General features: G+C 38.8%; 1 protein-coding gene and 2 pseudogenes across 1 annotated transcript; 2 read left to right on the top strand and 1 right to left on the bottom strand.

The window, feature by feature from the left end:
* Positions 1-5,725: 5,725 nt before the first annotated feature.
* Positions 5,726-10,345, bottom strand: LOC120327668 (ras-related protein Rab-7a-like). Its single transcript, XM_039394003.2, has 4 exons — positions 10,185-10,345; positions 9,604-9,730; positions 8,136-8,354; positions 5,726-7,573 (listed from the first exon to the last, which is right to left on the bottom strand). Exons 1-4 carry the CDS (start codon positions 10,235-10,237, stop codon positions 7,346-7,348), a joined length of 627 nt encoding a protein of 208 aa, XP_039249937.1. The 5' UTR covers positions 10,238-10,345; the 3' UTR covers positions 5,726-7,345.
* A 10,000-nt stretch (positions 10,346-20,345) lies between these two features.
* Positions 20,346-21,611, top strand: LOC144425348 (small subunit ribosomal RNA; annotated as a pseudogene).
* A 488-nt stretch (positions 21,612-22,099) lies between these two features.
* On the top strand, positions 22,100-23,800 carry LOC144425408 (large subunit ribosomal RNA; annotated as a pseudogene).
* Positions 23,801-26,171: the final 2,371 nt, after the last annotated feature.

The following is a 26,171-nucleotide window of genomic DNA, read 5'->3' as shown; positions in this document are numbered from 1 at the left end:
TGTAGTAAAAGCGTCTTTTCTGTAAAACGTGCAACTTTTGGAAGTGGGAACAAGGCAATATTTGTTACTAAATTTCTAAGGAACATTTTAAAATCATTTTCAGGTAGTTACCTGATGTGCGCTACGAAACTGAAAGATAAATGGCCTCGGCTCGCGGCCTATTCGTTACGAAAGAGTATAATGTGAAGCGATATTACAACACCAAACACGAAAAAAGATACGGAAAATACCGCGATATTTCTCGGGAATCAATTTTAAAATAACTAAGGGGTATCTTTTTAAGGCAAAAAAAAATGAACGCCACCCATGCAACATAACAATGGGCTGATTAGAACGGTAGACTCTCATTCTTTAATATATTTAAAGTATGTAAACTCGCATTATTTTGATCACCTTTGAGTTTTCCCGACTGCGGCCCGCAAGGCCTCCTCAAAATTTGCGCTGCTTCAATCTGACAACCTTGGACCACCCTTATCTATTTAACAAAATTGAACACAGAGATTTGACAATGTATCAGCACTCAGCAGATATAGAGACACGTGCGTTTTCAATAAACTTTGTTTGAATTAATATTTAAGTTCCGATTGCTTCGGCGTATTTTCTCGTTTTAAGTAGATATGAAATTGACAACACCAGGAAACTAGGAATGGATGTGATGAAATTGGTTCGGCCACCCGAGTTCATCTTATGTGTAAACGTAGACTTGCTTTTGTGCCAAAAAGAACTTATATACATCAATAAGAGCCCATTGTGTTTTTTGAGAAATCAACAAAGGTGTGATTATGACGGGACGTATGAATATGACAGCGTTCTATTTTTACATGTTTTGTTTTTCTCCAAAACAATTTCATAGAACGCGTGATTCGTTTGCTGTTGATTACCTGTGCGCTGAGTTCGAGGAAGTTACAAGTCGGTCGCACCTGTTTTTCAATACAGACTTTTTACAACTTCTAATAGAACAAACCCCGAACACATCGAGTATGAGACAACAGATTCAAGTAACGCGATACGTATTATACCTATCAAATTGGTATCTTTTGTTGGAGCGGGCCGTAGGACTTTTTGGTTGGAATCGCATTACATTTTAGTTTGTTATTCTATATAGCTAATGAAAAAGTTTTTCACTGTGTACATACGCACCTTGTTTAGGAAATGTTTAGTTAGGTGAAGTTCGCAATCAGGGACAGATCCACGAAGCCTCAGAGTTTCAACTCTGCAGTGTAGCTTATTGAACTTCTTGAATAACACTAACTGGTTATGGCTAAATGAGTCAGTCAGGGTTTATTAGCCGAAGGGTTGAAATAATGACAGTTCACACAACGCCTTTGAGGTGGGCATATCTCTTCCTTTAAGAATCATACAGATTTTCGAAATCTCCTCTCTCACTGAAAAATACCTTTTTACCATACTGATTAGATCAGAATTTATAGATAAGCTTGTCGTTCTTATGATCATGTTATTATACTTTGTGTGACCTGATTCGAAATCGATGTTCGGCTTGGTAAAATAAATCCTGTCACTTACTCAATGAAATAGACTAATTTTATGTTTAAAATGCTTTCGTAAACTTGAAGAAACTTGGATTATCACGAAAAATCCGCCGAGTTAATCCCCCTGGTTCGTATAATATTACTCTGTTTTCATCCAGAACTTTTGCTTTCTCAAATGTTGTTATTCTGCGCTTTAGATATATAAAAAATAAGTTTAATATTTGGAGATGATTGGCAATCCTAATCAAAATATTAATAAGAATACGGGGGAATTTTCATCAGAACACTCAATGGAGGATGTGCCACGAATCTACACTATCAATCCTCGACAACGAGTTGTTGTAAGAAATGGCATTCCACACAATCTCGGGAATCAAAAAAGAAAGAAGCGCTCAGCCCAAAACGGCGATGCACATTATGATAATGGAATTAGGCCGTACAGTGTATCTCCAACTAAAGACAAAGATATTTCAACACATCGAAAAATCCACAAAGTGCATTCCAAATCTGAAGAGCCGCAAATTATGCCACTATACGGGCCAAATCCTATAGAAACAAATTCACGGAAGCGTGAAAATATTCAGAGAAAGAGGAAGACAGATGAGACTTTGCGTAATTCTACACTACGTGAGCAACCTCCGTTGTCTGATCCCGTCGCACCTGTGATCAACAGCATGACTGCCTATGATTTCTACTATCCTTCAACGCACTTTGACAAAAAATCCTCAATTGTTGATTGCTTTAGATCTGTATTTAGTTGTTTAACCTGCAGAAATACAGGATGAATCGATTGAAATCAAACTATTTAACGCTGGTCAGCGATCATTGCCTCCGTTTGATCAAGGGGAGATCAACTTCCTCGGTAATCTTGAAACAAAGTCTTAGCATGAGTTGAACATGAGTCAAACACTGAGAATAAATCTCAAAAGATAGTGCGAATGGGCTATATTGCATATTGAACTAATCTCAATTTATAAAGATTTGTTTTGTTTAAAGATAAAGTTTTGAAAGTCTTCCAGTTGAACTTGTGTGATGAAATATGATATTTGACCAATAGACTTCTTTTTTATTTTAAAGAATTTCTCCCAACTATTTATTGTGATAAAATGTTCCTGCATTCATGTCTTCTCATTCAGTTCTAAGCGATACCATTTTCTTCTTTCTCGACTCTTTTTAAAAACTGAAGAAAAATCGGCTGTTAATTATTTTATCATTGATCTAGTTCCCCTCTCATGGTTCATTCAGACTTTTATATTCAGGATATATCAATTAAATTAAATTTTGGCTCTTTCTAATTTAGATACGATTTTCCCGTTTGTCCATAATTTCTAGTTATCAACATTTTTGCAATGGCTCATATATGTATTCAATAGTGTTTCATTGTATGATTTTTATAAACCAACTTTCTGATTTTCCATTTTAAAATATTTACGCAACAACTGTTTTATCATAGAGGTGATGATGGTGTTTCGTCTGATGACATCAGAGACGAAGCACTTTTCCGTGTCGTCTTTCAATCATATATTCAACATTATATATGTATAATCATCTTGCATATTTTTAGAGTGTATAAAGATTAAAAACAATTCATTCAATGAGTAAAATTGTGTTGGTTCACAAAAGCGTTAATTAGGCTTGCAACGTTTTGAGTTTGAGTAGAAAGCAGCTGATAAAACGCAGCCGATAATGGCGACCATAAATGTCGGATAATATTTATTTTCATGTATTTTAGGGCGCGTGCTGTGAATTACAGAACAATTCACTTTTTGATTATCGTTTTAAGAAATACAACTCAGCAAGCATTTTGGAAACTGTAAATTATTTGTCATGATCATGTGGACGAACTTTTCGTTTTCGTTGTACGAAAGTGGCCATGATACCTCGCGAATAATTGGGATGATCAGGATATCCTATTATTCAGCGTTAACCCAATTCTAAAATATTTTTTGAGTCACGAGTTCAGACATTTTCTAACCATAGATTATAGTCATTAAATCTGTGGTGACGCGGTAACTGTTGAGACAATGTAATAGGGGCGCGTGATCAATAGGGACTATTAATTAAGGGTGGTTGTGCGACTCCATTTAATTTATATGGAGATTTGTTCCTAATTAAATAGTTTCAAGTGCCTCTTGCCCAGGTTGTCAAACTTCTTTGCGTCGCGGTACACAAATAAGGTTTAAATTAGTTCCATACATAAACTATGAAATTGAAGCATGCTCATAAACTTGGTAGTTACTTGAAACAATTTACTGAACATCGATATTTGCTCTTGACAAAAGCTGTTTTCATTGAGAGCACTAGCGTACAACAGAACTCGGAGTAGGTTGAGCTGTACGTCCATGCATATGGAAACAAAACAACTGGCTAACCAATCTCGTACCCAACATGGGTTTCGTTGACATTCCGTTTCCCTGGTATTAGAGTTACCAAGGACAGTCCTTTAATTGAGCCCTTCTGTCTTTTCTTTCATTGAAGTTAGAAAGGACTTGTCAACTTGTCCTTAATTTTTATTACACTTTTCCTATATATACGAGCAAAACATTTAACAGTAAATAAAATAACCAGTTCACGCAAAAATAGACACTTTCACTTTAATAATTCAAATGAGAATTACAACCCAGAGCCTGAAAGCAGCATCGGCAGTCATTGCCACAACAATCAAAGTTTAACTAATTTATCACTACCTCTGGCAATTTTTAATAGGTTTGTGGCCTATCTGAAAATGTTTCTGTGACCCAGAAGTGAGCCATGACGCACTGATTGAAAACCGGTGGACTAAATAGAGGTTGATCAATCAACTGAAGATTGAAGATAAAACGCAGCACTTCTTTCGGCAGAATTGCTTAGGTTGATATTGTTTGTTTTAGTCGGACACCACAATGAAAGGAAGTTCGACAGTGTCTACGCTTCCAAACCAATTATGTCATTAATCAATAATTACAGAATAATGTTTGTCACATTGTTTGTATGTATTCACTGCATAATTTTGGTGAAATTTTTTTTTTTTTTCAGTTGCCACTATTCACATCAACTAATCTGGCGTGCCTGCCACCTTGGTAGCTGAAATGTGATATTGTTCGTTCTGTTGTGTTTGGTTTAGTTAAAATACCATAGTACACTATATTTGGATTGGCGCAAGACTGCATGTGATGATTTTTGTGTTGTTTGTGTCTGTAAAGTATTGAATATCGTAACTCGGCGTTCCAAGGTAAACCATTGGCCAGTAACCCCGAAAACCTAACCCCGAAAAATCTTACAAACTGGACCTGCTCAAAAAAGAGTAAAAAAGAGATGGGATCACTGCACCTGTTGGAATGGCTGAATGGTGGTCGTTCGTGGAAATTCGATATTAATGTTGGAAGCATTGGAACGGATACAATGATTTTGAAGTGAACTAACCGAAAACGACAAAAGAACCCAATACCCCAATTCATGATTCGTGCATAGACTGCTATGGAACATCCAATCCATTTACCAAGCTTGTTTTTTAGTAAAAAAAAAATTGTCACCGTGTTATTTTTGCAATATAATTGAAGTAGGCCCACAACATCATCATTTTTTGTCAGCGAGTGTTCTTTAATCCATATATCTGTATAGAAAAAGCACATACACGTCTCACATTTTAATTTGAATTTATAAAATATTGCCCGATGTCACATCGTGTTTTTGTTTTATTGTGTTTTGCCTGTTTTTGGGGGACGGGCACGTACTTATACGTATTTAACTTTTTTATTAAGTTATGCCCGTCCTCCAGGTCCTCTGAATTTTGTTTGTCCCTTTGTGTTTTGTTTGTATCAGAGTGACCGAATAAAATTGATTGATTGTAGGAAATAAGTACGGTACACGTGGAAATGACGATAGCTCAAGTTAACAAGTGGTCGCATAAATTTTTAATTTATGTAGATCCAAAGTAGGGAACTAGAGTCACATCCATAAAACGGGAGTTCATCTGGACTATAGAATCTCACTGTCAATTCAAATAAGCGATGGCGAGGAGAGCAGCCCTAATCTGAATAATTCGCTTTCATCAATGATTGCACAGCGACATCTTCAGGCTGGAAATCGCATAACCTCAAATACCAGCCAACAACAAACAGTATCAAGTAATCATTTTTATCCAAGCAATTGGTAGGCAAAAAATCTTCTAGATATTCTACCACTGCCTGCCAAGCCTCAATCCGATGTTGTAATCTTCTAACTGCATCCATTGCATATTTATTGTGTCATAGACGTATTGGATTATACAAATTTATATATATTTTTGATTGAGAATCATAAAAAACACCAGGCTTTTATTTTGTATACATTCCATATCATATTAGCAGAATGACTCTCTCCGTGCTGAAAATGTTGAACATATATAATTCAGTACGATAACAAGTATAATCTTCGTTATTTATCACAACATATACATAACACATATATCAATTAACAAACTAGACTTGAAATTCACTGAAAAAAACAAATCTGAATCATATATAATATATTTTCAGTAAAATGTAGTGGCGATTACTAAATTAACCCATCGCTACCATCAGAACAATTTTCTCCAAACAATAGATGATAATGAATGACGATAGTGATTTTGGTGATGAAAATATATATACAAAATTTTTTCAGACAAGCTGGATTCTAAAGAATCAAACCTTCAGATAAGAGGACGCTGTGAGTGGTCCACAAACTTGTCAAACACAGAAATTAACAAAAGATTTAAAAACAGGGCAAATCCATTCAACACCGACCAATTCGAAAATGCTTATTCCTAACAATATAAGAGAGCTCTTATCACCTAAATCAATGAACCATATTTGTGAAATATAGATGATTTACTACTGTTATCACACAGATGAAAATCATGCGTTTGGAAGAGAAAAGTTTATCAAAGCAGCATTCAGCATACATCAAATTTGTTTAAATGGATTTCAGGAACGAGTCATGCCAAGCTGGATAATTTGTCTGAAAGTATAATACTGGATGGTCTCTAACCAAAATGACTTTTCAAAGTTCAGGCAAGCTTCATAAATCGTTAGGTTTTGTTTTATCGTTTCATAAAGCATGGAAGGATGCTAGAAACATGTTAGTTTACCAATGGCATAAGGACAAAAGTTTTTATACAAAAATTTTAATAATAACAATTTTGCAACCTAGTTCATTGCCCAATGCTTTGAATTGATCAGTTATACAGAAAAACCTATTAAAATATTATGATATTGTCTTATCTCCAGATGATAGAGTCTACTTTCAGGAGACTCATTTGAACAACACTTCATTGCAATATAGATTAACACAAAATACATTAGTTAGAAATGCAAATTGTAGAAAAATTGATTTTTTTGATTATCATGTTTATTAACATTTCAGACTGAAAATTTTGTCTTAATAATATGATTACAAAACATAGAAGCTCCGCATACAATTATTATTCAAAAATAATAATGTGAACTTGTTTTGCAGCCTTTTTTGACTTGAACTACAATTTTAATAAAGATTATCGTTCAATTAATGGCAAAACCATGCAATCAAATAACAAATATTGTACAGCAAGCTGTCAACACATAATATATTATTTTGTGCCAAGACTGGATACTAAACAGGTTATTACAAATAATGCACATATTATTTTAATAGACAAAAAGATAAACGCAAGAAATGAATTATATCCCGACAGTAAAGCAGAATATTTGAATCACACAAATTTATATTAGATAAGTAAAATAACAGAATATCACTGCCCTGCTCGATTTGACACAACAGCTGACACCTAGGATGAATGATATTGAGTTTATTAAATAACAAATACTTGGTTGAGGGCAAAGGAACTTGGTCTCAGCTAATAAAGTGATCAGAAGAATTCAGCAAGCGCAATCGCCTGACTTCTTATTTGCATCTGAATTACCCCCCAAGTTTATCCGATCCGGAAAGTCTGATTGGTACAAGTCTGCATCGGATTCCTGCAGCAAAGCTTGCTTAGCAACGGTCTGAAATGCTTGTTCCACATGAATGTTCTCTTTAGCGGAACATTCAAAGTACGGAATGTCATTCTTGCTATGACACCAACCTTGAGCTCGCTTGTGTGACACCTAGAAAAAAATAGTATGTTATAAGTAGATAGATCATTAATAAGAAGTCAATATTGTTTAAATATTAAACAAAAGGTTTCATCACACACTGCAAGGTTGGACTGTTTATAATTCAACCTCAAAGCAAGTGCATGCACTATTTGCATACAACATCTGTGTCGATATGAGTTTTCGATGAAAGGTACTGGAATCTTAATAAGGTGTAACAGTCATTTACATGTCTACTGAAACTTACTTCTGCACGAGCGTACACACAGCATAATGTGTTGTTTAGACGTGTAAGTTTGTATATCTGTGCTGTACTAGTTATTAGGCTGGGTAACAGGAAGGTTTCATGATAATATAACCTCTTTCAGAGGACCTTTTTGGACCCCGAGAGCAGCTCTGTAGAACTTAGCATAAGAAACACTTAAGTCTTTACACAGACCTAACTTAAATTTGGCATTGAATGAAAATTGTGTTTATGGGCGACTCATCAGACTTACTAAATAACCATCCCAGAACAGTCAGAATACAAAATAGTCTAATATTTATGCTGTGGTAAGATCTGTCATATACATACCGCTCTGTTCTCACAGTCGATTTTGTTGCCAATGGCAACAAATGGGAAATTTTCGGGGTCTCTTGGTGATGCTTGAATTAAAAATTCATCTCTCCAACTGTCAAGTGTCTTGAAACTGTTTGGAACAGTCACATCATATACAAGCACACAACAATCTGCTCCTCTGTAAAATGCAACTCCTAGAGATTGAAATCTTTCTTGACCAGCAGTATCCCAAATCTGAAACAGAAGAATATGAATTCGGATGCACATTATTTGGTTGTTCATTCATTGTTAAGTTTTTCATTAAGGAATTGGACAAATGGGTGATACTGGTTCATATCACAAGGTAAAAACTTGCCATCAGGATTATAGAACTGCGTGACATTAGTACTTATCGATCTTTAGATCGATAAGTATGTTGATAGGTATTTGTCTGTTGTCTGTTAGATGCACGCGATATCTCACAAAGGCTTGGTTGAATCTGCTCCAAATTTTGCATGTGCATTCATCATATCTCGGACCAGAAGCCTATTGATTTTGGATGAATTATGTTGTATAATTAGCGAGTTATCAAATAATTAGTGATGGGACATGCAGTGTCACTATAGAGTCATGAATCGAAACCGCAGTTTCGATCGATAAGTCGTTGTTACTTTTTGTAGCTGAAGTTTCTAGAACCATTCTAACATATGACCTTGCAGTAGAGGCCTAGTGGAGAGCCATAGGGGCAGCAGACCCAGGCTGTAGACTTTTGTGTTATTACACATGTTATTTTCTATGCAAAAGTAAAAGCTGAATTTTATCCATTGTCATGTATAACAACATCAACATCTATAATTTTTTCCATCCCCCGAATTATTTTTGAAGGGGTATCATTATCAGAAACTTGCCTTGGGCAGCAGAAAAGTTTGGTACGCCTCTGCCTTACAGTGATCTGGAAAAATGTTTCTATGGTAATACATGAGTATTCATTTTATCAAATTCTCTTATTAATCTTCTGTAATGAGTAAACTATGAGTGAGATTAGTCACATGAGGCTTAGCTATAATCAGTAATTAAATCTTCCAGAGTTAACAGAGGTTTCGACTAAGATTAAAAAATTTAATTCTGCTAAATTATTTCAATCAACCTTCGGATCTCAACTTTATTGAATGCCCTTATTGAAAATAGTTTCAACATCTCCCACCCATAGTCCTCAATAACCTGTAACTGTTGGTGGGTGGTAGCTTTTTGAAGGTCACTATTTTTTTTAAAACCAAGCCCAATATGACACAAATAATAATAAATGGAGCGGCAGAGGAAATGACAAATAGGAGAAGTAAGGTCTCCATATTTACCATGAGTAACTAAAGCAGTAATAAATAAATAGCATGGATGTATAGACATTGGATAGCAGCATATCCATGGCAAATATAACAATTCAGCAATGTAAGGCATACAAAAATAGCCATCTAAGAAAGTGAAAAAATAAACGTATATTACTAACCTGCATAGTGACAAGTCTGTCATCAACCATGACTTCCTTGGTTAAAAAATCTGCTCCAATTGTTGCTTTGTATTGGTTACTGAATTTCTTGTTCACATATTGATTCATAAGAGAAGTTTTTCCAACTCTGGTCAGAAATAAAAAAGCGTTGTTGGTGTTAATCTGGTATGTTCAAATTTTTATTCATGACGTAAGGGTGTACATGGAAGAATGAAAGTGTCTAAAGGAATGTTACTTAGTGTATGAAAGACATAAACAGATATGATGCTGTGATTTTATATATTATTAATCCAGTCCCCCATACATCATTGAGAATAATTCAAGATGTCTCGAACCTACAATTGTCTGATTAAAAAAATTTATTAAATGTTTAATGTATGTGAACTTGAATAAGCGCTATTTTAAAACATCCAACTACAGCATGAGCATTGATTTCAGCGGCATTATGTCACCACAGATTATTGTCCATCAATAATGACAAATGCTGAGTAAAAGTTTTCGACAGCGCAGATACCATCGCAGTCAATAATCTGGTATGCAATATTTGTAAATGTGAAACATATTATTAATAATTAACTTACCCACTATCACCTAGAATAATGACTTTTAGAAGAACTTTCTTTCTTGATGCCATTATTGTTATTATGTAACACAAATTAATAGATTTGGTTGCAGCTGATTCAGATTAAAGATACTTATTATATACTTATAATATTCTTGAAGAACCTGAATCACAATACACTGGAAATATATTGAAATCTGATTAACAAAGTGTGTATGATCAGATATTAGGTAACAGCAAACTGATTAAGTTGTTCAAAACCTCTATAAAAATATGTTAGAATCTTGAATATACAGGGTGTTCATAATCATCAAGTATTACATTTTTCAGATTGCAACGGGAATTGATACTATATCTATGGTAGTTTGCTTGCCTCGCCGGCGTAATAAATTAAATAAGAAAAACTTAAATAAAAACTGATTAAAATAAAACAAACCTGGCAAAATCTATCGGGAACTGACTATAAAATAAATTTGAAATACGACTGGACTATATGAACACCAGTCTGTCATTATGAATATAATTATTTTACATATTTATACAAGCTTGAGCCCATTTAGTGTGATAGTGGTAATTGGTAGAGATTTATTGTTGTGACAGATGTGCCAGTAGAAGTGGCACACAAAAAGCTATACAAGAAGGAAATTTCAACTTTTCGGTAACCATCAGTTCAAGAAGTAAGAGCTGAACGCGCTGACCGATTGTGCCACATGATATAATTTAAACATCGTTTTTTAAGATGAATGAATTTGTGAGTCCATGCACATCAAGAAAGCTATTGTGAAATATGGGTATTCCAAAATATTTCTAAAATACAATATATTTTAGCAAGTATGAAATTCACTCTACAAACTAATCCCTGCATATATCACTGCTTTGATTCAAAGTTAGCTATACGAGAAATAGGGCATGAGGTTCTAAACACATTCCAATGAGAAGAAGTATTGTGAGAAACGGACATTAATATATTATCCCATCGATCTGAACAATTCATCTTCACTGAACAATACAATAAATATTATTAATATCAACATTAACTGCAACCCCTTATTAAATATAATAGTTTATCCACTCTCTAGAGAGATTCTACTCTAGACACTACAAATTATAAGAACAGCAGGCTTTCAAGCAGGCATAAATAACTGTCATGCATTGTCGAAAGCTACTGCCGCCTTCTCTCTATGTACTGTATGATAGACTTATATGGTTAACCCAGTAACCTGTGTTACTAATATTGCTGTAATGACCAACATTGTTTAGCCTAACAACATTGAAATAACAAACATTATGGAACCAAACAAGCCAATGTATTCATTAGAAGGGCACAGTTCTCTTATTCCAAGATGTCCCGATGTCTCGTTCAATAAAACTAACACTCTATTCTGTGCAGAAACAGGGGCATCTGGCATGACAGCAGATGCATAATAAGACCGTGCCGTGGTTGTAGAATCTAGATAGTGGCAAACAATGTTCCAACAATGCCTTAAACTCAACGAACGCTACTTTATTATTATTGTATGTTATGTGACAAACTCATGGATCCTAGCGGCTGCAAGAGCCAATTTTAAAATAGATTCAATCATATTATTACTGTATAAAAATCTGATAACCTAGGCGTACAAACTTCAAACTGAACTTCTGCACAAATATTTCTGAATATCAAGTCTTGAATGTCGAACAAAGGACTAAAGAAAGCCTAAATTCTATCAGTTCCTTCCTCGCAGGTGAATTTACTTGTGTTTGTACAAATATTCTGTAGATTCAGTAAATGAATCCTTCAAATTTGACTCTATTAATTATACTCACAAGAAAAAAAGTGATAAATAGTTACACATCCCAAACCAGTAAAGGTACCATTTTAGGATGTGCTCAGTCTTACTTGTTACTGAATACAGCGCAAAATCCAGAGAACAGAGTGAAAACTGTAAATGGACAAACAAAATGAAGACGAGAAAAACGAAGCCTAGGAGTACGCGCTCGTTCACCAAAACAGTTGAAGCACACAAAAAAATAAACCCACACGATACAAAATCGGGCAATAACCTTGAAATCAATTTAAGATGTGAAAACACTGATCAAGAAAAGAGTAGGGCAACTTTTTTTACAAAGTACAAAAATTTTGTGGCTGTGGTTGTCATTGGTGCAATATTTTCAATGGAGAAACATAAAATTATATAAAAATTTGTTATATTTACATAGAAAAAGATCCATGTATTTCCAAAAACACAAATACAATTGAAAATTTAAGGCTCACAGGCTTATGAAAACTGTACGTATATATAGCATGTACATGAGTAGCTTCTAGCACAAAACAGTAGTACAAATAATATACATATATACAAAAAATATTATATAATTTCACACATCTAAAAAAGAATTAGCAGATCAGTGACCTGAACATTCGCCGGTTACATCTGAACTACAGGTAAGATCGGGCCCCAAAATTTCAGCCTGGCCTGACTCAAGCCTGTGGGTATTAAACCCGACTCAGCCCGAACCCAACTAATTAACAGGATTTTCAGGAATGATTGACATTTCAGGCCCGACCCGGTCCGAATTTTGGGTCGGTTCGGGCTTCAGATGTTAGCTCTAATCTGAACTACTGTTATACTCAAACAAAGGTTAAAAACGAAAAACTCATTTTGGGCATCCGAACTTTCCACTATGTTTATATACTATAAGTTATAACAGTATAAATAAAATGTCCCATACGGTACCGGTACCGTACCCACCAGTGCAGTAGTGGCATTGAATTATTCAGATAAACCACTTTTCACAAACCAGAGATCAAACCGATATTAGTGTCGGCTTCTGCCCTCGTTGATCCAACCGTTCAGCTCAACTTAATTAAATGAGTCCCACAAACAGACAACGCCTCGCCCCACGTCCGGGATCCGTCACAGCTTAGGGCTAAGCTATAGCCTATTTTATGGAGGAATTCTTGAATTTGTGGAATGTTTTCTATCCGTTTTTCATACTCACATATAACGGAAATAAACTAAATCATTGCAACAAGAGCCTCCCACATACCGCCATACTGGCACAACAAAGGAAATCGAATAATCCAAGCTGATGGCGGAACGGACGACCAATGACCAATGACAAAAACAACTGTTTCAGGTAAAAGCCTGTGAGTCTCGTGAGTTGTGACCTCAATAAAATGTATTTATGACGTCATTATTTTAAGAAATCATCCTTACCCATAAAGTTTTCAATATTAAATAGGATAGGATTTACATATTTAACCCAGAAGAGAGTAAGTCGATAAAATGCAAAATCATAGGGCGAACCACGGCCTCTCGTCCGGTTATCTGTCGAGTATGGGTTAAGGTAGTAGTATATATTTACGGGTTAAGTCATTTACAGTTTAGTTAGCCAGGTATTTGCTTCAGATGCATATAGGCCGCGAGCCGAGGGCATTTATCTTTCAGTTTCGTAGCGCACATAAGGTAACTACCTGAAAATGATTTTAAAATGTTCCTTAGAAATTTAGTAACAAATATTGCCTTGTTCCCACTTCCAAAAGTTGCACGTTTTACAGAAAAGACGCTTTTACTACAATAAATATGTGTTACCATCTGTCCTATTTTCTCTGCTTTTCCGGTATCACGGGCCAATGAACGCAGACTTCTGCATGACGTAACAATCAATTTAGTCAGCTGTAGGTGGATCCCCAGTGGTCGGATGAATATCAGATGTACTACTACTGCTCGCTTTTGCGTTGAGTAGCCTTTCCATAGTTTTTTTCAGTTATTATTAGTTCAGTTATTCTAAGGAGGTGTTGAAAAGTATATGTAAGATATTAAACGCTTTTATATTCTTACCATAAATAGCAATTTCAGTTGAGCACTAGCTCATAAGACGTTGTTAAATAGGTACGGTGCGGTAACTCCAAGGAAGGCTAGACCTAGAATATTATGTCACAAACAACGATATTTTCTGGCTTGCATGAAATGTTTATGATTAATTTAATGACTCTTCTTGACTATTCAGCAGACTTATACTACTATATAGGCCACAGCATAGTCTATTTGGAAATATAAATTAATGGCTGTTTCTGTAATGCACGGTTGTGTGAAAGAGAAGAAAATAATCAATTTTACCAATGTCGGTTGGTCTAAATCTAAATTCATAGCAACCTGGGAAGAAATGATAAGTTATGCCGGAGTGGAAAGAAAGTAGCATTGGAAACGATTGAGAGGTGAGAAATCGCCGCACTGGGAGTTGTAGACAGACAGTTGATGTTTTAAAATATAGTCTATAGTCCATACTGTCATACCGTCATAGGGCATTTCAGACTGTGATATATCAAAATTTAGTGTAGATATAGTCTAGTAATGGTATGCAAACACTGCTGGACTGTAGTACATGCAATGAGCATATATACGCTCATTGAGTACATCAGATAAAATGCATTATGTATTCAAGGTATTAGTTAGTATTTAGTGGTAATTTTACACTCATGCTGTTCCAAATATGATTTTCTTCCTCATTTTAGATACTGTACTACAAAAGAAAACGGCATTGTTCCACCAATCCGACCTAACGCAGGCTCTAATCCCTGCTGCTATCAGTGCTATAAAATGGATTAAACAAGAAGTCTTGAAGCGTAAAGGTATATGAGAATCATAATAGTTGCAAACAGCTTGGATGGACTATTCATATTGAAATACTTTAGTACTTTTCTGCAATTGGAACTGCCCATCAAACTCATGTTGGAGACTTCATTGAGGTTTTTAATTCATTATTTCTCAACTATGAAGATCTTTTGAGGCATTAATAAATAAAGCTGAGGAATTTGTTTGTTCACTGTATGAAGAGGATATGAATAATGTAAATGATACCAGGGAACGTCTATTTAACACTGGCAAACATAAGGATTATACTCTCCACCCAACAATGATTCACTGAAGAAGCATGTGGCCCTCAAATCAGTTCTTCAGTTGGCAAACTGCAAGTGTAAGAAAAATAGTCGAAATAATTAATGCAAGTGTGCCAAAATCAACTTAAATTGCACAGATTTTTGTATCGACTGCAAAAATCAGTACACTTATCGAGAAAAGATCGATTTTCGAGATAGTGGATTTTGTAAACAATTCAGAAGAAAGTGAATTAGATATTGCAGTTGATTTAATAAGTATCATTTATTTGTTTTTTTTTCGGACATTTGTTAGTGTCGTAGTCCTGTTTCTAGAAATAATATTGCCTTTGTTCAAATACATAACCACATAAACTAAAAAAAGACTACCGTAATTGTAATATTTCTGTTCACTATGTTATGTACATATTGTACATTCATTTAATTTTCTGGACTTTTCCGGTAAATTTCTAAGTGAGAAATAACTGATTTATTTGTGTTTTCGTGCTCATGATGTTATTTGTGACTTCATTGCTTAAAAATAAATACGTTTGATAGCTTCTATAAAATGGATGTAGTTTTTTATGCTGTTCTTGTTGTAAACTGCTTGTGGTTATTACATAAAATTTATTCGCTAATGTGAATCAGCGTTGTTGGTGTCGCTGCTTTCGAGGTCACTCGCGACTCCTGTCACACAATTAAAGTATTTTTTGTTGTTGGTTACATGTATGCCATATTTTTCGTAATCTACCTGATAAATTATGATTGACTGAGGAAGTCCGATTTTGGTCAGGCAAAACATTACAGGAATACATTTGTGTTAGTGTGCTGTATGGCTGTCGAATTGCATAGTTCTTATGTATGTGTTGTAAACTTGTGGTTATTGAATTTCCGGGAACCTCTTATATTCAATTTCGCATCAGGATTGTGGAACAAGCTGTAATGCGTTCAGTATGTTCATTTTCACACAAAACTGAAGAATTTATTTAGTTACCAGATGTGCGCTACGAAACTCATTTTCTGGCCGTTTTCAAGGCTTCGTCTCACGGCCCATATCCGTGGTAAAGATCTACGAGTGTTTAATAACTTACTTATACATTTTTCAACAACGTCTTAGCATAACGTAACTAATAATAACTAAACACTCGCAAGGTCGAGCAGTAATAACTAATATTCATCCGCTCGCTAACAGCTGATTCGATTCAATTGTTACGTCATGCAGAAGTCATTGTTCATTGTCGAAAATGTAGAGAATATAGGACAGATCGTAGCACATATTTCTTGTAGTAAACGCGTCTTTTTCGTAAAACATGCAACTTTTGGAAGTGGGAACAAGGCAATATTTGTTAACAAATTTTTAAGGAACATTTTAAAATCATTTTCGGGTAGTTACCTCAATATTTACTAGTGATTAAAAAGTGCTTTAATATAGTTTATCATCATTTATTGGGATGTCAAGCCGCCGAAAGGATCGCGGTGACAAAAATATTACTGCGGCCTTGGATTATGACAAAATTATGGAATAAAAAACGCCGCATTGTTGCGAAGTTTTCAGTCTTCAAGTAAATTTCGAAAAATAAAATTGACACGGCGATGGTTTTGGCGGCCGACATCCCAATAACGGTTGTTAGAAATGACAATACTCATTTTTCGATGTCGTGTTCGTTGAAAATATCCGAATAATTCAACTAAAAAAACTATTTGCCCGCCACTAATTACGGTTGTAACTGCCGTATTTGATCTTTTAAATGGTGAGGACCAATGCGAATACATTCTTTCATAAACTGAATTGTTGAATTATGTTGGAACCCATTGCCTAGGTGCGCTTTCATACTTGAAAAGTCGCTTCCTACCACTATTAAAGAACAAGGTATGGAAATACAAAAATAACATCGGTCGTGGCTTGACGAACAACAATTGTGAATCTCTTAATCATGCAATTAAAAGAACAACGGAATGGAAGCAGAAGAAACTTCCTGATCTAATAAAATTACTGGGTGAATTGGTTTGCTCATCTTATACTGATGTCCAAAAAGCATTCGTTGGAACTGGTCCATATGATTTGCAATCCAATTCTAAATGCGCGTTTTCTCTAGAGCCCCATAACTGGTCAGAAATGTCTTCTAACCAAAGAAAACAGCATACTGAGTCCTTCCATAAAGCCCAAATAAATACATCTGAAAAAGTCAGTAAATCGACCAATGAACAACTTATTATAAAATTACCACCACTAAATGTGGGTAAAAAGAAAGGTCAAAGAAAACGAATGAAAGCCGAAAAACTTCGCAGCCATTCATTAAAAAAGTTATCATTGGATATTTGATTTTATGAAATGAATATGACGTTTTTGTAGCAACTTATCTAAAAGGACTAAAATATTATCACTGTATATTACTATCTGTATATTACTATCTGCGGTAGTCCGGTATATTGAAAAAGTTTTTCAGCATGATGATTTTTTTGACTTGGGCAGTTTTTTGTGCTTGTATACTGGCATTTTAAGCTATATAAATTGCTAATTCATTTTTTGCAATTTTGTTTAGTATTCAAGTTCTTTGCTTGATATTTATCATGTTTTCTTTGATTTTCGTCATTTTGTTCTGTAAATTTAGAAAAATAAGAGAATAATTCAGGTAGTTTGTAGACTAATATGATATGTAAAGTTAATAATGTCCCGAGCAGATGTTCAAATTATCTATCGAACCAAGAAATTATTGCCCCATCTAATATGAATACTACAATATTTTTGTCGTTTTATTGCATTTTCCTTTCCGATTTTATATGTAACTGCAATACCTAATATTTTTTCTGCCAAGATGTTTGGTATTTTTTTATACAAATTTCTTTTTATTTCTATGTTAACTTTCCTTAGTTTTTTTCATCCATACTTAATGAAACTAGCCTAAAAAATACTACAATCACAGTTTCTTAAATCATTGTAATCATATATTTTTGGCGCATTTACTGCAAAAAACATAAGGTCATGTTTTTGAAGGAATTCGTCTGTATTACAAATGCGTCTTTCTAACAAAAATAAACGAATTGTTTCAATCGAGCATTGACTGATTGAGCATATACTATATGTAAAGATAGTACTATTTATTACGTAATTTGTCTACAAATATCTTATTCATTGGAGCACGTTTTCCAAAATGAAAAAAAAATCATCCCTGGCAAGTAACTTTGTCCTTTTGAGGAGGAATCGGCTTTGTATTTGCTGTAGCATTATTGATTTTCCAGAGTTTGTTATGCCTAATATAATGCAATGCACACATTCAATTAAAAATACTGGAACTGTACAAAATCGTTTTTTCAACCGGGACACTAGACAAAGATCTAAGAATTAAATTAATACAGTAGTTTTTATTCATAGTTAGGGAAGAATAAAAAGAACAAAAGATTTGATAAGAGAGAAGTTTAACGAAAAAGGTTTGGAATCACATGACTTTTACACCTACAACTTATTCATCAAATGTTTTGTCCACATGTACAATATGTATTTTGTCCACATGTATCCCATTTATCATACATACCATTTAACAGATGTTTTGTCCATCAATAACTCATTCGTGAAATCTTTTCTTTTCTTACCTGTCGTTCAGGTGTTTTGTACACATACATCTGGATAACCAGTTATCTGGTCCATATATATCTCGTTTCCCTGATGAAACAACAGCTCATTCGCGAAGTCGAAGTGTTTTCTCTTCATACATTTCGTCCAGGGGTTTTGTCCACATTTATCTCATTCGCCGGATATTTTGTCCACATGAATCCCGTTTATCATACATCTCATTCACCAGATATTTTGTCTATATATATTTCGTTTCGCCGGTTGTGCTTCATTAATTATCAACATGAGTTTACCTGGTGGCGATCATGCATTATTGAGTTGGCTCCATGTCGCTCATCCTGTAAATTTGTCATTTGATGTCGCACGCCCTATATATCATCCATCTAACGTTGATTTCCAGTTTTTGGATAGACCGTACACATCTGCCGAACCATATCGGTCTATGGTTATAAAAATTCAGTCTTTATATTTCCGGTAGACAGTTCTGTGTAGAAGTGGGACAAGTGGTACAAGTGGTACCAGTGGTACATGTGGTACAAGTGGTACACGTGGCACAAGGGATACAAGTGGTACACATTGCACAAGTGGTACACGTGGGACAAGTGAAACAAGTGGGACACGTGGGGCAAGTGGGATACGTGGGACAAGTGGGACACTTGGGGCAAGTGAGACACGTGGGACAAGTGGGACACGTGGGGCAAGTGGGACACGTGGGACAAGTGGGACACGTGGGACAAGTGGGACACGTGGGACAAGTGGGACACGACATTTTTGAGACACCGCTAAATCATATACAGTCATCCAAGTATATCTATACTGCCAAAGTCATATACATATGCAGCCAACTCAATATACAAAAACATCCATAATAGTTATGTTTAAATACTGCTGATTTATTTAATGGGCTTGTTTGTACAGTATATGCTTTATATGCGGTTGCCCCCACAAGTTATATGCACACATATGGGGAAAATCCGCAGCTAATTTATTTAAGGCGCAATCTAATAAATCGTAATAGTACGCAACAGCCTATCATACCTGTAATTAGTGCGTTGAATACGCTAACAAAAGTTTCGAAACGGCAATTGATCTAAATTACATGAAATAATTGCAAAGTAGACGTAGTAAAATGCCATGGAAATGTTTATGGATACGTTGCAATTTATGATGTCATATTGCACCACATCAGCTCATCGTTGATAACACGGAAAAAATTTGCTAGTGTTAACGATATTAAAAATCTCTCTTCAGTGAACTATTTTATGCCCATTGGGAGTACACTGTCGATAAACTAATAAAATTATGAGTATGATGGAAACTGTCATTACGCACGTTGCAGTTTAATTTAAAATACATCGTCCAATTATTTTTGACGGAGCAAGCTATGCTCGTTGGCGATTTAAAATAAGGGTTGTGTTTATTTACGCATACAAAACCACGAAAACAGCTTTTGATTAAAATAAGAGAAATCATTATGGCTCTAATAATATTTAATACTCTTGATTTCTATACCGGAGTATATTATCCAAAATAAAGTAAATATTTCAGAGTGATGCTTTTACTTTAGAAAACCAAAATACAATAAGACAGCTACGGTGGGTTTTCAAAGTTTTGAGGGTTTAAAAGCATTTCGAACTACGAAACATGGCTATGTATGATACAGGAAAATGTTTTTATACTTTAAAAAAAGGAGAGGAGAAAAAACTCGAGTGAGCCGGGAGCGGCGGCGGGCGGGACACAGCTGTCGCAGCTATCTGGATGATCCTGCCAGTGGTGATATGCTTGTCTCGAAGATTAAGCCATGCAGGTGAAAGTACGAGTTCTCGTTAAGCGAAACTGCGAATGGCTCATTAAATCAGTCTTGGTTTATTTAGTCTCGTAAGAAAAGTGAATAAGTATGATCCTATCCTATGGCCCTATCAACTGTCGAAGGTACGCTACGGGCCTACCTTTGTGATAACGGATAACGCGGAATCAAGGTTCGATTTCGGAGAGGGAGTCTAAGAAACGGCTACCACATCCAAGGAAGGCAGCAGGCGCACAAATTACCTTTACCGACACGGGGAGGTAATGACGAAAAATAACAATACAGGACTCTATCGAGGCCCTGTAATTGGAATGAGGTTCTCCGTCGGTGCTCTTTACTGAGTGTCGGCGGTGGCCGATAAGTTTACTTTGAAAAAATTAGAGTGTTCAAAGCAGGCTGTTCGCCTGCATAGTGTTGCATGGAATAATGGAATAGGACCTCGGTTTTCTTTTGTTGGTTTTCGGAGCACGAGGTAATGATTAAGAAGGATAGACGGAGTCGTCCGTACTCTGCCGATAGAGGTGAATGGATCGGCGGAAGACAAAATACTTCGAAAGCATTCGCCAAGAATGTTTTCTTCAATCAAGAGCGAAAGTAATTTGACTCAACACGGGGAAACTCACCCGGCCCGGACACAGGTAGGACTGACAGATTGAGAGCTCTTTCTTGATTCTGTAGTTGGTGGTGCATGGCCGTTCTTAGTTGGTGGAGCGATTTGTCTGGTTAATTCCGATAACGAACGAGATTCTGGCATGCTAAATAGTTACGCGACCTTTTCGGTCGGCGTCTAACTTCTTAGAGGGACTATTGGCGTTTAGTCACACGAGATTGAGCAATAACAGGTCTGTGATGCCCTTAGATGTCCGGGGCCGCAAGCGCGCTACACTGAGTGAAGCAGCGAGTGTCTAACCTAGGCCGAAAGGTCCGGGTAACTCGTTAAACCTCATTCGTGATTGGGATAGGGACTTGCAATTGTTTCCCTTGCACGAGGAATTCTCAGTAAGCGCAAGTCATCAACTTGCGTTGATTACGTCCCTGCCCTTTGTACACACCGCCCGTCGCTACTACCGATTGAATGGTTTAGTGAGATCCTTGGATCGGCCCCGTCGCGGCTGACAACGGCCGCGTCGGCGACGATCAAACTTGATCATTTAGAGGAAGTGAAAGTCGTAACAAGGTTTCCGTAGGTGAACCTGCGGAAGGATCATTTCCGAAGGTGGTAGGCCTCGGCCGATCGACCGCACTTGTCTTTGGGTGCCGCCGCGAGGGCGGCCGTCAATTGGGGTTCACGCCCCGTGCGACACGCGTAACACGTTGGCATAGCAAGGCAGCCGAGTCCGATGGTGGCTTCTGGGCACCGCGCTCAATGTGCCGCGGTCAGTCGCCAAGCGCCGTTTGTTGGTGTTTTTGTGCAGTTGTTGTCGGTGGTGGTTTTGTGGTCGATCCCACAGTGTGACGACCGCGTGCTTCGGCGCCCCAAGTTGAAGCGGTCGCCGAGCTTTCTCGGCGCGACCGCGTGTCCCGTACACCGCCGGCCTCTCGACGTAAAACAGCGTTCGAGAGGCGGGTCCGGTCACGAGATCAAGGCCGACCGTGGGCCAAGGCGGCGACGGTACGCGCTCGGTCGGCGACTTGCAATGCCAGCGGGCCGTGGAAGCGGCCCGCTTGACACATACAACCTGAGTTCAGGCGAGAGCACGCGCTGAATTTAACCATATTATTAAGCGGAGGAAAAGAAACCAACAGGGATTCCCTGAGTAACGACGAGTGAACCGGGAAAAGTCCAACGTCGAATCTGCGCGCTTCTCGAGCGCGCCGAGTTGTGACGTACGGAAGTCCCAGGGCGGCTGACGGAGAGCGCCGGTGTTCTTCCGATCGAGGCCTCGTCCTACGGCGGGAGTTAGGCCCATAGGGGCGCTTTCCTTGGCCGTTTCGGGTCTTCTCTGAGTCTGGTTGTTTGGGAATGCAGCCCAAAGCGGATGGTAAACTCCACCTAAGACTAAATACGGTCGCGAGACCGATAGCGGACAAGTACCGTGAGAGAAAGTTGAAAAGCACTTTGAAGAGAGAGTTCAAGAGTACGTGAAACCGTTGAGAGGCAAACGGGAGGGCCCGTCAAGTCGCGGGCTAACTTTCAGTTGGGCGCGGGGGCGCGCCGTCTCGGTTCGCGGACGCTTAAGGCGTCCGGGATCAAGGACGACTAAAGACGCGCACGACCAAGGAGTCTAACATGAGCGCGAGTCGTCGAGTGGTTCGAGACCCGCAGGCGAAATAAAGGTGAAGGCGGCTGTTGGCCGAAGATGGTGAACTATGCCTGGGAAGGTCGAAGCCAGAGGAAACTCTGGTGGAGGACCGTAGCGATTCTGACGTGCAAATATATCATCCTATTTGGGACAGGGGCGAAAGACTAATCGAACCATCTGGTAGCTGGTTCCTTCCAAAGTTTCCCTCAGGATAGCTGGCGCTTTGTCGCAGTTTTATCTGGTAAAGCGAATGATTAGAGGCCTTGGGGACAAGACATCCTGAATCTATTCTCGAACTTTAAATTGGTAAGAAGACCGGCTCGCTTAATTGGAGTCGGACGCCTCGAATCCGAGCGCCCAGTGGGCCATTGTTGGTAAGCAGGACTGGCGATGCGAGATGAACCGAACGCCGGGTTAAGGCGCCCGACGAGACTTTCATCAGATCCCACAAAAGGTGTTGGTTGATCTAGACAGCAGGACGGTGGCCATGGAAGTCGGAATCCGCTAAAGAGTGTGTAACAACTCACCTGCCGAAGCAACCAGCCCTGAAAATGGATGACGCTGAAGCGTCGGGCCTTTACCCGGCCGTCGCGACGACACGGGCCGTTCCACGGCGCTATGTCGCGACTAGTAGGAAGGCCGCGGCGGCGGGCGTCGAAGCATTGACCGAGAGCTCGCGTGAAGCAGCTGTCGGTGCAGATCTTGGTGGTAGTAGCAAATATTCAAATGAGAGCTTTGAAGGTCGAAGAAGAGAAGGGTTCCATGTGAACATGGGTCAGTCGGCCCTAAGGAACAAGCGAACGCAGTTCGACGGGGGGCGTTGCTCGTCTTTGCCCCCGGTGTCCAAAAGGGAATCTGGTTAATATTCCTGAGCCTCGACACGGAGATTGGCGCTTCGACGCCCGGTGCGGAAACGCAACCGAACTCGGAGACGCTGGCATGGGTCCCAGGAAGAGTTCTCTTTTTTTGGTAAAGAGCGAAGGCCCTGGAATCGGTTCGCCCGGACATAGGGCTGGCAGCTCCGTAAGGCACCGCGTCTCTTGCGGTGTCCGGTAAACTCGCGTCGGCCCTTGAAAATCCGAGGGAGATGGTGTAATTGTCGTGCGAGGCCGTACCCATATCCGCAGCAGGTCTCCAAGGTGAACAGCCTCTGGCTGACGGAACAATGTAGGCAAGGGAAGTCGGCAAATCAGATCCGTAACTTTGGGGAAAGGATTGACTCTAAAGACTGGGTCGGTCGGGCTGATGTACAAAGCGGATGCCGGGACTTGACCGGACGAACGCTTGTCGCTTCACGGCAGCCGGCGTAAGCTCGGACCTGCGTCCGGTTCCTATCCGTGAACTGCCGCAGCTGTGCGGGCCTCGCTGCTTGCTTCGGTCGGCGTCAAACAGCCAACTTAGAACTGGTACGGACCAGGGAAATCCGACTGTTTAATTATAACAAGGCATCGCGATGGCCGCAACCCGGTGTTGACGCGATGTGATTTCTGCGTAGTGCTCTGAATGTCAAAGTGAAGAAATTCAACCAAGCGCGGGTAAACGGCGGGAGTATTAAAGTTGTCTCTGTAATGGGGGCAATCATGTACCTATCCGGAGCCTCCTAGTGGCGAGAGTCGGGCAATACCTTGGACTGTCTCCACCTTCATCTCCAAGGTAGCAGATATCGGATAGGTTTTAATCTCCACCTGGGGTTACCACCCCCTTTTGGAGTATCCTAACCCGGTACAAGTATGAAAAATAAAAATAAAATCCACTGAACCCCTTGCCTCTGCAATTGAATGTGGTAGGAACCCCGGGTCTTCGGAGAGCAGCGACTCTTCAGCTAGCTTCCTGTGCCCTAAATGCAGCCGTCGATTCACAAAAAAAATCCGGCTTGGGATTGCATCGAAGAAGTAAACATGCTACATCGTTTCACAAAGAGCACAACCCAGTACGCACTTGAGCCAAGTGGAGCTATGAGGAAGACCATCTGATTGCATTAGAAGACATTCGTCAATGAGAATATAAAGAACAAATATTCCCTTCTGCAGCAGATACCTTCTCACCGCACTCTGGATGCAATCAAATCGAGGATGAAAAGATCAGAGTTTAAAACATTACGATCGAAGATCCTCGATAGAGATGAACGCCTGATGGAGGAAAAAACTCCATCGATCTCCCCCACAACACCTACAGGCGTTCAGCATCCGGAGACGGAAGCCTCGGTCAGAGACTGGAAAGATGCCATATGGAAACATGTTGACGCACTTGAAAGCCCCCAACAAGACTCATGGGGCTCCAGTCTTCTCTACCCGGCGATCCGCCTCAGGCTCGACGGTAACGAACTAAAGTCTACGCTCGAAGAACATGCTTCGCTGATGGTAACCCGCTCACATCCAGCCCCAAGTCCTCGAAAGAGGGCACCACCATCAATGGGGCAGTTATTAATGGGCCGAGATGGTGTTGAGCGGGAGATGGGCTTACCAAAGCCTAACGAGGAATGGGCCCTCGGACAAAGAACTAACTGAATTCTGGCAAAAGATCATAGAAGCACCGAAGATAGTAGACACCCGTACAGTCGAGCCTATAAGTTCAACAGCTTGGCAAAGAGGAAGTCCTAGACACTCTTTTAACATCTAATGCATCGGCTCCCAGTACGGACAGGGTCTCACTTCGGATGCTGAGGTTCATTCCTCTGAGTACCATCACGAAAATGTTCAACCTGTGACTGATAAGCTGTAGTCAACCTCAAGCACTTCGTCACTCAAGAACGATATTAATACCGAAAGTGTCTTCCCCGACAAGTCCGGGAGAATTCAGTCCTATAACTATAGGCCCTATAATATCTCGGACTTTTCATAAGATCCTGGGAAGACGGCTTGGGGAATCGGCGTTTCGCCCAACCGATAGCTGTTCAGAAAACATCTTACTGCTAGACGCCCTGCTGGACAATGCAAGGAAACAACAAAATCCATTGAACATTGCGTTCATGGACTTGAGGGAAGCTTCTGACTCAGTGCACCACTCGAGCATTAGACGTGCAAGGATGGAAACCCCACCTCTATTGTTAGCATATCTCACGAGCTGCTACACTTGTGCAACAACCACAATAAATGGTGTCACAATTCACCCGACCATCGGCCGTCACTAGAAGGCCAGAGGATCCCCGCCTTGGGGCTAGCAGATGACGCCATCGTAGCGACGGAGGCCGAAGCAACACTTCAGCACCAAGTGAACCGCTTCCTAAAAACAGCTTGGGAATGCGGCCTCTGTCCTAATGTGAAAAAGTGTAGTAGCCTCTCGATCTAGGTTGATGGTAAGAAAAAGAGATGGGTGGTAGATAACAAAAATCTACTAGAAATAGACGGAGAAAATGTTCCAAGCATGGGGCCGGAAAAGGTGTACAAGTACTTGGAGATTAACATCAGTGCCCAAGGAAGACGAGAAACGCTCGGATCCAAATTACATCAGGGTCTTCAGGAATTGTCACAAGCACCTCTTAAACCACACATCTCATCCAGACATCGTACGTAGGAGTACTGGGGTAA

The sequence above is a fragment of the Styela clava genome, chromosome 7, assembly GCF_964204865.1.
Source record: "Styela clava chromosome 7, kaStyClav1.hap1.2, whole genome shotgun sequence".
Lineage (NCBI taxonomy): Eukaryota > Metazoa > Chordata > Ascidiacea > Stolidobranchia > Styelidae > Styela > Styela clava.
This window is presented reverse-complemented; position numbering and strand designations above follow the sequence as displayed.

Excerpts from the sequence above, each read along its gene's own strand:
- LOC120327668 (XM_039394003.2), bottom strand. The coding sequence starts at position 10,237 with ATGGCATCAAGAAAGAAAGTTCTTCTAAAAGTCATTATTCTAGGTGAT. Across the intron at positions 9,731-10,184 it reads ATTATTCTAGGTGATAGTGG|AGTTGGAAAAACTTCTCTTA; the intron begins GTAAGTTAATTA and ends ATTTCTGACCAG. Across the intron at positions 7,574-8,135 it reads TCGACTGTGAGAACAGAGCG|GTGTCACACAAGCGAGCTCA; the intron begins GTATGTATATGA and ends ATTTTTTTCTAG.